The sequence below is a fragment of the Pteropus medius genome, unplaced genomic scaffold (assembly GCF_902729225.1).
Source record: "Pteropus medius unplaced genomic scaffold, Ma_sr-lr_union100, whole genome shotgun sequence".
Classification (NCBI taxonomy): domain Eukaryota; kingdom Metazoa; phylum Chordata; class Mammalia; order Chiroptera; family Pteropodidae; genus Pteropus; species Pteropus medius.
In genome coordinates, this window is record NW_024346771.1 from 6,566,082 (window position 1) to 6,578,610 (window position 12,529).

Below are 12,529 nucleotides of genomic sequence, written 5' to 3' on the forward strand. Positions count from 1 at the left end.
CTGCAAATCACCAAGCAGCTAAGTGTTTCTTTTGCAATGATAGCACAATACGTACAAGGAAAGAGATCTCTTTAATTGGTAGTTTTAACCTTTTAGACCAACAATTTAGACTGTTAATGGGAGGAAACTCTGTGGCTTCGGTGTGAAATAAGATCTCTCATACTTAACTTGGCCTGGATCTGAAAACATGGAGTTGAGTGCCAACCATTTCATAATATAAATATAATAATGTCAATGTAACTTTAATAAAAATTAGGCCCCGAGGCCTTTTGATTCATTAAAACAGCAGCAAATGTCATGGCATATTATCACAAAGTAATGACTGATGATTTAGTATTAATTACATGTTAATGTCCAATTTATTTGTACTTCCTGTTACTATATTTTATCTTTTGAATTATACAAAAATGTTCTAAATGCAGGTGGTATTGTATTTGATGAAAATTTAAAATCCATCAAGATGAATTTATAAACAATCTGACAATTAGGTACTGTTTTTATTCCCACTTTACAAATGAGAAAACTGAGATGTAGCAAAATAGGAAACTTGCCTTAGGTCATGGTGGCTCCAGAGTCCACATACTCAAATCTTCATTTTAAGGCCTCTACCTTATTGCCTTTCCTTTAGGTCAGGGCTCACAGTCACCAGAATGCAAAAACAATTCAAGCTCTCAGTTATTATAAATTCTGCAGATTGAGGGCTTCTTATATCGAGTGTAGCTTTCTGTTAGGATTTAACTGAGGAGGAAGTGGTATAAGGTGGTGTTTGACCTTTGATAATTCAGATCTGGCAGTTAATGACTTTGTCAAATAAATACCCATGTCCTGTTTTGGGACTAAAGGAGAAGGGGCTATCACAATTAAATATATATATATCTGATAATGGAAAATATAAGAACATATACTCATTTGACCAAAAAATGGCAAATAATTTTACTTTTGGAGTCAGATTTTTACTACCTGGGAAACTTTGAGAAAATTCTTTATACTTCTATGAACTTTGGTTTTCTCATCTATAAAATGAAAATAAAAAATTATACCTTTCTCATAGGGTTGTTTTGAGGATTAAAATGAATCTATCGTCAGTACTTAGTTCAGTGCCTGCCAGAGTTCATTGTACTGTGCTGCTACTACTTCTCTCTCTCTCTCTTTCTCTCTCTTATGGCTATACCATCACCACCACCAATATCACCACCACTATCGTCATCATCATAGCATCATATGTATTACTATCCCTGACTGGCTATCTCTGGCTTGTATGATGTACAGATTGATATAGAAGAGCAGAGTCATGGGATGGGCCAAGAGTAGGAAAAGGGATACTTGTTTTTGATCCCAAGCACTACTACTCACTACTTGGACTATACACTTAAACTTTCTGAGCTTCCTTTTGTTTATGTAAGTCCTAATACTAGCATGAATGATTATATCATCTGTATTAATGAAATAAAATGGAGAAGAGCACAGGATTTTCAAGGTCATGGGTATTCTCCATGTATGAGTGAAGCTGCCTAGCTAACCCAGCATCTATGAATATCTAGGAGGATAGAGCTATAGGCAGAATAGATCCAGAAAACCCAGAACCTTGGCATGGATGCATGTTTATCAGAGTAACAATTGGTGTCCCAGGTCCCGATGTTATTTCCTAAATTTTTACAATCAAGACCAACGGAGCCAATCAGAGCTTTGAACTTAACATTTGGTAGTTATGAGAATTAATAGTAGTTTTAATACCATAGGTTTTCAGTTGAAGACCTCTCTACATAGCCATTGACTTATGATTGTTTATACCATTCATTCATGTTATGCTTGTACCCTAAATGCATGGATAATTCCCTTCATTTTTCTTATTTGTTTTCCTTTTTGATTACAGCTCCTTCCGAGATCACTTTTGCCATTGATGTTGGCAATGGCCCTATAGAGCTCGTCGTCCGGTCTCCTTCTCTTCTGAATGACAACCAATGGCATTATGTTCGGGCTGAGAGGAACCTCAAGGTGACCTCACTACAAGTGGACAGCCTCCCAAAGATGACCAGGGAGACTTTGGAGGAGGGCCATTTCCGATTACAGCTAAACAGCCAATTGTTTGTAGGTAGGGGACATCTTAAGGCACCCTTCATGCTATAAATCCTACCAAACCACTGTATGACCAGGTACAAGAAAAACTACTTTTATTTTAGACCTGGAAAATGATTAATATATGTCATAAAACACATAATTATAAATCTAATTTTACATTTTTTTTTCTTTCTAGCTTTATTAGCCACAGCAATAATAGATTATGTCTCCTCTTAGCAAATTTTTAAGGTAGTCTCAGACTCTTTTTGCATCTGTTCTCCTTATACATATGATCTTCAGTTATCCAGGGACTCCTATTATTTTTTATCCTTATAATCAAAATATGCTCTTAGGAAAGAAATATATCAGCTCATTATATCTTAGTGGTGTTAGCTCGAGGTCAGTGGGACATACTTCCCTATTCCTGCTGATACCTAACTCCTAAGCATTATTCATAACAGTTTTATGAAATACATTCCACTATCTAAAAGGGATTTCAGTCACCAGTAATAGAGAGAGAAAAGAGAGAGAGACAGAGACAGATACAAGACAGAGAGAGAATTTAGCCACATTAGTCCAGGTAGGAAAGATCAGCCTTATAGCTATAGTTTAGAAAGAACTTTTTGAAAATATGTCGAGAGGGCTCATAAAGCTTTAAAGTACAAAATAGAGCTATAAAGTTTAGGGATATTATATTAGAAAGTCCAAGAAGCTGCTCTTACATAAAACTTGGAAGGGCAGATTCTTAGAACAATAATATAAACAAGCTTCAAAAGTTACCAAACTACAACTCTCACACTACATGGCTTTACTAGTGGTAATGAAATACCGACAACAATCAATGGGTGATCTTTACTTTCTTCCTTTAAATTTGGTGTTTGTAAAACTTTTAACTCTGAGTACAGTCATCATTAAAGCACACGAGCTAAAGGAAAAGAAGTAACAGAATATGTCATATTCTTTCTTCTCAATAGGAATCATATTTCTTTCTTCATCTTCATTTATTTCATATTTTTCATTTCATAAGCTAAGATATGTGATTAAAACATTTTTATTATTATAAGGTATTTACTTAATAACCTACAGAAGTGATATGTTTTACTATTAAAATATTTTAAATTTATGATGCTGTTTTAATCCTATTTAAACAACACATTTTATTTCTCTGAAAGTTTGCTAGTCATCAAGATTTAAATCTTTTTTTTGGTGAAATCAATTCAAGTAGTTCTCAATTTTCATAAATTATATTTATGCCAAAATTTAATTTATCTTCAGGAATTATTTATGAATCTTTCAGGCTAAAATGTATATATAAAGATGGGATAAATTTTTAGTCTTTCATGCAAATTTCATGTAGCTATAAAATTATCATATATCCTGAATATGTGATAAACTTTCTGCAAGTCAACAGGGAAAAGAGGCAGCTGTGTTTCATGGCAGATTTTTACTTCCAGACATTTCAATAAAATTGATCACAAAGACAATGAGTTGTAAGAGCATGTGGGTGGGTCTAGAGGAGATATCTTGCTAGAGGTGAAGCCCAGGTCTTCTGTGGAGAGAGCACCTGCTTCTGTTATGCTTCTTTCCAATAAATTCCATCTCAGGTGTTACTCTGCTTTATTGAATTTGTCTTAATGTGCTTGAAAAAGAAAAAAAATGCTGTTGAAGGTCATTTGAGTCTGTTGGTTTAAATTTTGTTATTTAGCATTCAGAGATATGTCCATTTAGAAATAGCAGGTAGCTGAAAAAGCTGAAGTTACAATTTACAATTTTTCCATTTTTATAATTTAGTGATTCAAAAAAAGAACAGAAAGAAAAGCAAAAACAAAAAATTCTACTTGGTTGTAGCAGACAAAATTAAGAATTTCATTTCCTATCATTCAGAAATTTAGAGAAACTGGATATTTTTATTCACTAGACAGAAAAAGATGTCACTGATATGTACTTCTTTACTAATACAATAGAATGTGGCAGTACTTCAATATTAATTTGGATAGATACCTTTAGCCACTGAACTATCTTTCAATCAAAACAGAGCATCATTCACCATTGTAATCAGTGACATTGCTGCTGTTCTTATGAGTGTTCCCTGAGTGCCAAAAATGGGGTGATTTTACAGATAGGATGTACCTTTAATATTGCCCCTGCTATAAGAATGTGACAAGTTGAAGTGCTAAAACACAAGTCAACGCATACTGGATTCCCAGAAAAAATACTTTAACTTCAGGCTTTTATCACCATTATAGTTACATTTGCAACCATGCTGTTCCACTGGTCACATTTCTTTAACAGAGTAGGGGAAAATTCTGAAATATATGCTGCAAAGTTGTAGTTGTCCTATCTTTTACACTCCTGGTGGTATCATTCCTCTGCTTTGCTCTTTCATAAAAATGTGCCAGTCACTATAAAGGTGAAGCAAGAGAAGCTCAAGAACTAGCACCTGTAGCTGAGAGTAAAATGAAGAGATCTAGGTATAAATTCAAGTTCAACTGCCAACAGGCCATGGGGTCTTGGTAGAACACAACTAGCCTAAGTATACTCATTGTCTTTATCTGCAAGATAAAATTGAAGATTCTGGTAACTAACTTTTCAGAACTTGAGAATCTGCTATTTTTATGTGTTTATTAGGAAGGACAACATCTTTATCTTCATGCCCATGTGTATGTAAGAGCATGAAAAAATTCTCATTCTCCCCAAATTTGACATCACATCTTTCCAAATGTGCTGGACACTTTAGAAAGATTTTATTCCCATGAATCTCATTTTTGTGTGGCTTTACTTACTTCTTACTTTTTTGATCTTTCATATAACTTATTTTTTTGCTTCGTTGGCTCAGCTTCTTATATGTACCAAAATAAACTGAAGTTACTCCCAACTTATAACTCCTTAGGGAAAATACTACACTGACTTGATAAATCATAAAGTTGCAGAGATCCCCCAAAATGCTACTTCTGCTTTCACATCGGTAGGGAATTATTATTCCTATTTTCAGGTGAATCATGTCAAATGTAGTGAGGGCACACAAGAGAAATAGAGGCTCTTGCACTTGCACTCAAGGCAGACACAAGGAATTGAGATGTTTCTCTGGAAGCAATGAGCATTTGTCTAGATGACACTTGGAGGTTTTCTATGAATGACAATAGTCACGTTTTTAAAATTTGATTCAGACTCAGTTCAAGGAAGCATCATCATGATGAATATGCTTGGGGTACCAAGGACCAACTGAAGAGTTTCATATAAAATTGCTTTTAGCGAAGCCATGTAACCAATGATGTAAATTGTCAATAAGAGTGATATGGAAGCCAAGAGGATAAATGCATATGTATTTGTTAGTTGGTAAGAGAAACCACATAAGAAACCAGGAGAAGACAGTAGAAGAATCACCACATAAGAATCACTGGTAATATCAACCAAAATTGTCTAATCAAATAGTTCATTTTAGGATTTTAGGGCTGTGAAGATATACAGGCTTTGAAGGTTAAGAAACCCTAGTCTGTTCTTGGCTCTGCTGGTGTAAAATCTGTTTAATTCTTGATTCTGGCCAAAGCAATGTCTCTGGCACTGTTTTCTCAACTACGTAATGTGAAAATATGAATAGCTTTTTACCATTAAGTATTCAAAGAGTTAATTATAAGTTTTCTGGCATACAAGTATGTCTCTTTGATTTTTTTTTAAATTAGAGGCATTGCTCTAATTCTCAAACAGCTTGCAGATTAAGTATGAACCCCAATTAAATGACTTTCGGCTGCCCTAATTATAATACTACAATTTTTTGTTGGCTATGTTCTTTCAACCTTATGATAAACTCTAGACAAGATGCAGACAATTAAAAAGAAAAATATGTTAAAAAGGTTGAAAAATCAAATACCTGCAAGAGCCAGGAAGGTGATATGAATGATTGAAGTTGTCCTAGTGGGGAATGTACAATGCTTGAGGAACTGCCCTTAGTGCAGCTGAGCTTTGCCATGCAGGAAAATAGGTTCATTGCTAACAGATCTCAGTTCTTCAGTGAAAGACTTACTACAATTTTTTAAATAGTTTTATTTTAAAAAATTGGCATCCAGTTAAAATAAATACTGGGTGGGCAGAAAATTTGTGACTAAGGAATGTAGGGTTTGTGTGTTTGTGATTGCAGGATGAAGGAGGATGAACAGTGAAGTTCATGGGGAAAGATACCATACCACATAAATATGAAGCATACACAGGGGTCCAAAGTCAAGACAGACCATGGGGCATTAAAGATCCATTAACAGTTCAAAACGCCTTGCGCCCTGGTGTCAGAGCAGGAAGATGGAAAAATAAGTGGAGGCCAGATTTTTCATAATATATAAGCTGTGCTAATATATCTAAGAAATTGAGCTTTATTCTCAGGACAACAACTATTGACTGTAGGGTATCAAAAAGTACGGGCAATTTTTTTTTTTTTTATGTGGTTGAGCTCTTTGATTAGAAAGTAGTGCATGGACAGAGTCAAGGCTTAGAGTAGGAAGATCATTTAGAAGATCGTTGCTGAGATTTAAGTGGGGTGAGGGAGATTGTACTAAGACTGGCTCAGGGTGCGGAAAGAAGCAGATGGATCCATAGATATCTGGGAAAGCAGACTCACAGGGCTGGTTAGTGGAAGAAAGGATATGAGTGAGAAAGAGGAGGGAAAATTGTGGCTACATTTCTCTATAGTATTCAAGTTTTACAGAGATTCACACCTCCAGTGCCACTGTACAGGTAATAACGAGATAACACTGTCCGAAAATGAAGAGTGCTGACAACCTAACTGGGTGTGACTGTGTGAGTGGGGAAAATCTTTTCAGAATGATCCTATTCTTAGTCTACATATTACTTCTTTATAAAGAAAAGAAAAGGAGCTTAGCCTCTAGTTTTTCTCTCTTGTAAAGATTAAAAAGCAGTCAGGTAAAGACTAAAATTTAGTTTATAGTTCATTTTATTGTATTTTGTCAGCACAGGAGAATGCTGAAATGACTCCCTTATTATGGGTCATTCTCACTGTGCTCTATAGGTCTCTAACCTCAAGAATGGCATTTCTGTTAGAGAAACAACCCAGCCACCTTCTCCATTTGTGAACTTGGCTAAGTCATGCAAAAAAAAAAAAGTGCAATAGATTCTGCATTCTCCACCTCTACTATAAATGCTGCTGAGAAGACATATGAAGAGTTATTCAAATCTACCACAGGGAGTGACTACTAGATAAGGGAAAACAGAAAACAAAACATTAGACTTCATAAATCCTCTCCTCTTTATTCTGCACAATTTCTAAGAAAGAAATAATGAAGCCTCCTCTGTGATCTGCTTGTATTTATAATTGATTTGTCTTGTGGTTAAAGGAAATTTACTCATTAAAATTGAGAGAGACAGTAGAATGCAGTATGGGTTTGACCTATTGGTCAGCTTGGGCATCACTTACCAGAATAGAAAATGTGATGGAGTTTTATTGTTACTTCAGGATAATAAACTAGATTAATCGTTTAGTAACGTTCTGTCTTTAGATGCAAACAGTGACTGTCATACGTGTATTTATGGGTCTGATGACCTGGTGTGATTCAGGGAAGACAAAATTCCCCCTATTCCACTTTATATTCCCACTATCCCCATTGCCAATTATTTCCTCAACAACTCTGCCAGGCCGATTGATGCCAGAAATTTGTTTAGGTTGCATATTCATTTATTTAACTTACAGCTCTTGTTCTTGTGTAACATCTACATTCCCAGGTTAAGATAGCACATATGAAATTTATATCTGTTTCCACCTTGGTAGGAATATATTTTATCTGGTCATTTGTTGGACCAAGATTTAATAAAGTTGAAATATAAAAGACTAGAAACAAATGAGGGTCAGAAAGAAGAGATGATAGAGAAAATAAATGACAAGCCAGTTCTACCCTTGTCGTTTTCCAACACACCTTCACCCTCTCCCCATTAGTGCTCCTTGTAGACCTTGAAGACCTGAATATCCTTCATTATCCGTGTTCATAAACTTAAGCTTAAAACACTGGATTTTTAATAGAATTTGGGCTCTTTAAGTCTGGTCAAATACTTTCTCTGGGATCTTGCAGAATTCTCAACACAAAATAAATATCTGCTGATGGGTTTTAGTTTAATCTCTTGGTTTGGTGTCTCTCAATGCATATTTTTCTGACTTTTGAGATGTATGCTAGTAGAATCCTAAAATTTCTAACATTAACAAAAAACTCCATCATTTCAAATATACTCTCTTCTTGAACAATTTTCAATGGGCATTGCAGGTCTTTCTGAAAACTTTAAGATGTACCTTCAGCAGAAAGTTGGGGTACAACCCTTTTCTGTATTCCAGAAGGAAAAATTCATCTTCCAAATAATAATCTGGGAGTAATCGCTAAGATCAATCAGCATTTATATATATGACCTACCAGTTCTCACCATTATGAGGGTTGAAAAGAAGGGATAGAAAAGAGCAGTGATTGAGAATGTACTGTATTCTTTGATCTTAGCTAAGCATTACCATAATCACGTGAAATAGACTTATTCTTATTTTATAGATCAAGTAGCTGAGGTTTAAGTGAGTCAGTTGTTAATGCGGCTAATCATCTAGTAACTTGGAGTTTGAGGCCATGTGTGTCTGGTCCTGAAGTTCATCTCGTTCTAGTCCAATGCACTGAGCTGCGTGCATTACAAAGCAATTTGTAGTTTTCTAACTCCATGAACCTAACGGCTTGCTTCTAACTTTGCCAGAGGGACAATCTAGCTCTATGCATTCCACTTTAGATAAATGTCTGCTATAGATCAAAAACACTTTTTATTTCTTTTTAAAAGGACATAGCAAGTTCTTATCTTAAAGTTTGTATCTTAAATTTATAAAGTACGGTATTCTACATGAACTATAATCTTTTTAAAGGTTTTTGGGTGTGTGTTGTAGGCTATTTTTCCCAGCCTGAAAAGGCTTGCATTTTCTCCAGGTTCTTTAAATTCCTAATTCTCACCATAAACTTCAATGGAAAAGTCCACCACAGCATAACAACAGAACAATAGTCAGTTGTTACCAATGCTGATATTAAACTTAAAAAAATTTGAACCCTATAATATCTTATATTTTTGTGTATATGTGTGTGTGTTTTACCCCTTAGGGGGAACATCATCAAAACAGAAAGGCTTCCTGGGATGCATACGCTCCTTACACTTGAATGGGCAGAAACTGGACCTGGAGGAGAGAGCAAAAGTTACTTCTGGAGTCCGGCCAGGATGCCCCGGCCATTGCAGTAGTTATGGCAGCATCTGCAACAACGGGGGCAAGTGTGTGGAGAAGCGCAGTGGATACTTATGTGATTGCACCAATTCACCATATGAAGGGCCCTTTTGCAAAAAAGGTACAACATGGATTTCTGTTCTACCATGTGCTGTATGGTTAGCACGTACAGGCCATGACCAAGTCATAGAATCCTGTGACCTTAGAGAGTCCTCAAACTATCATTTACTCTCCCTCAATTTCTCTCTGTGTAGAAACCCTGCATACCTCCTCAAAAGAAATATTCATACACATTATCACTGTGTGTGGACACTGGCAGTACAATTGTACCAAGTGGACAGATAGTAACAGGCAACAGATTCTTCTTGGCCAAGAGCCAGCCGAGGAGGAGTGACTGTTCTTTCTGTTGTATCACGTAGACTCTCATTTCTCCTCTGTCAACCAGATCAGGTGGAGTATAATGACCCTTCCAGTTTTAATTCTTCAGTTCATAAATGTAATCAAAGAATCATAGAATTTGGTTTTGGAAGAACATTAAAGACCCTTAGGGCATCTTAAATCATTTTTAAAATAAGGAGAGTATAGATAAATTAGTAAAATCTGTATTATGTATCTAGTAAAATCTCTCTGTTCTGTAGATGATGTGATTGGGGTCTGAGGCTTTAAAGACCTACCTCTGAGTCTTATAAATTCATTGCATTGACAAAAGCTAACCATAATGGATATGCATCTTGAACAAGGAATAATGAATGGTCGTAGTGTAAATTATCTAAATAAATTCAAGATAATTTTACAAACCATAAAATTTCATTTTTAGAGGAAATACTATTTTTTCAAATACGACAAAAGATTTAGTCTACCATCAGTCTTCACAGAATTGTAAAGTTTATTTTACTGATTAAAAAAATTTGTTGAGTAAATAATGTAAAAGATATTTCAAGAGCAGTGTTTAAACCATTAAAACATTTTAATCACCATTTGAAACATCATTTATACACAAATAATAAAGGCAGCTGTAAAAATTCTTGTAAATTCATTAAAACATTTTTCCCAAGCACCTCTGCCAAACAATGCTTTATTTAGTCCAACTTCCTGTTAGAACTTAAAAACAATAAGGAAAGGAGCACCCAGTATTGTCTTCAAGAGATCTGTAATTCAAGCTTTTTATCCATCTTCAATGGCCTTCTGCCCAGTAAGTGTGAATTACTGGCTCGATATGGCTGGTCAAACTCTTCATCCATTTGCACTGGCCTTCTCAGTTAGTGTGAATTACTTGTTTGTCATTGCTGGAAAGTATCTTGCTTTGGAGAAAATTAATGGTACAAATTTTAGAGACGACAGAGTGTTGGGCCCTGCAAGAGAACTTGAAATAAATCAGGGCCTTTTCTGGTAGGCTCTTAATGTTACTTAAGATAAGCAAAGTGCTGCTGGGTTTTCCCAGAGGTCTCTAAACAACTTTCCTGAAAAGTTTGAATGACACGCTTAGACTGGTCCCACATGCTAAAAGAAGCAAATACAGAATAAGCACTAGCAAGCTCTGTCACTAAAGTATACTAACATTGTTTTACAGGATCTATATCCAGGCTTCTGTTGGGGGAAAAAAAATAGCAGACTTCTCTGCCTTTATCCAGGAATATTGTTCAAACATCTCATAGATCATATTCTGAATTTAGCCTAATTTTTCATTGGCTCCTTTCTCTGAAACAGCTCCTATAAATTATCTTCTGTACATGCCACTGTATCTTTTGACTGAATTTGTTGAAATGTCCTCTGTGCTCTCTTCCCACTTTTTATTTTGATCTACAAGCAAAATAGACACATATGTGCTTAGCTTTTTCAGCTTGTTTCATATTTCATTGTTTCCAAACTTTCTCCATTTCATAAATCTAAAGAAATGATTCTCTTTATATTCAGCAGTTCCAAAGTCTGTGAGATGAACCTTTTTACCAAGTCTATTAGCCATGCCAATTGCCTCTGGGAAACGTGGCTTGGAAGTGAAATGGAGCCATTAACTACAAGATGGTCCTAAACATGGTTGCTCTCTATTGGGGCAGTCTTCTATGCTAACTTTCTATGGCATGTATATTTCAGGGTGTGTAAATACCGGAAATATCTGGGGTAGAATTAGTGACATTTATCTATTAGCTATGCCTGGGCTAGAACCATAGACAATGAACCTACTTTCTCTTTCTGTTTATGGTACAAAGAAATAATAATCATAAATTATGTAATAATTATTGACTGAAATATTTGTTCCTCATCCCCAGTCTAATAGGGAGAATGATAATGTCTACATTTAACATATGAGAACCTTGAAGGTCATGGAGGTTTAGTGACTTATTAATAAATGTCAGAGCTGAGGGTCCATCTAACATCTTATTAGTTCCTTTTCTCCTTAATGACCCTAATTTCATTCTCTACAGGAATATAATTCAAATATGTAGTTTTTTGGTTTGTGTTTCTTTCTTATTAAATTATAATGTAATTTACATATCATGGAATTGAACTTGTTTAAATGTGCAATGCATGAGTTTTTAGCATGTTCACGAAGTTGTGCAACCATCACCATCTATTTTAGAGTGTTTTCATCATCCCTAAAAGAAATCTATACTCATTAGCAGCAACTCTTCATTCACCTCTCCCCTGAGTTCCTGGAAACCACTAATCTATTTTCTGTCACTATGGATTTACCTGGTCTGGGTATTTTATTTATATGTGGCCTTTTTCTGTCTGGTTTCTTTCAATTAGCATGTTTTCGAGGTTTAATTATGTGTGGAATTGACCATATTTCATCCTCTTTTATTTCCAAAAGCGGATTCCATTCTGTAGATGCACCACATTTTGATTACTTATCCATTTATCAGTTGTTATTATTATTATTATTATTATTATTATTATTATTATTATTTTGCTATTATGAATAATGTTGCTAGAACATTTCCATACTTTTTTTGTATGAACTTCGGTTTGCTATTCCCTTGTATGTGTGCCCAGAGGTAGGACTGCTGGGTATTATAATAACTGTATGTTTAACTTTTTGAGAAACTGTCAAACTGTTTTTCAAAGTGGTTGCTCTATTTTACATTCTTACCTGCAAAGTATGAAGATTCCAGTTTCTCAGCATTCTCACCAATACTTGTTATCGCCGGTCATTTTGATAATAAACATTCTACTGTGAATGTGTGAAACAGTATCTCATTGTGATTTGACTTACATTTCTCTAATGACTAATAATGT

General features: G+C 35.1%; 1 protein-coding gene across 2 annotated transcripts in view; it reads left to right on the plus strand.

Moving 5' to 3' along the window:
• CNTNAP5 (contactin associated protein family member 5) overlaps positions 1-12,529 on the plus strand; it is a 728,931-nt gene that overhangs the window by 610,154 nt on the left and 106,248 nt on the right. For both annotated transcript variants that reach the window (XM_039876503.1, XM_039876504.1), the window contains exons 17-18: positions 1,874-2,092; positions 9,174-9,413. In XM_039876503.1, coding sequence (XP_039732437.1) covers positions 1,874-2,092; positions 9,174-9,413 — 459 coding nt within the window. The remainder of the gene's footprint in view (positions 1-1,873; positions 2,093-9,173; positions 9,414-12,529) is intronic.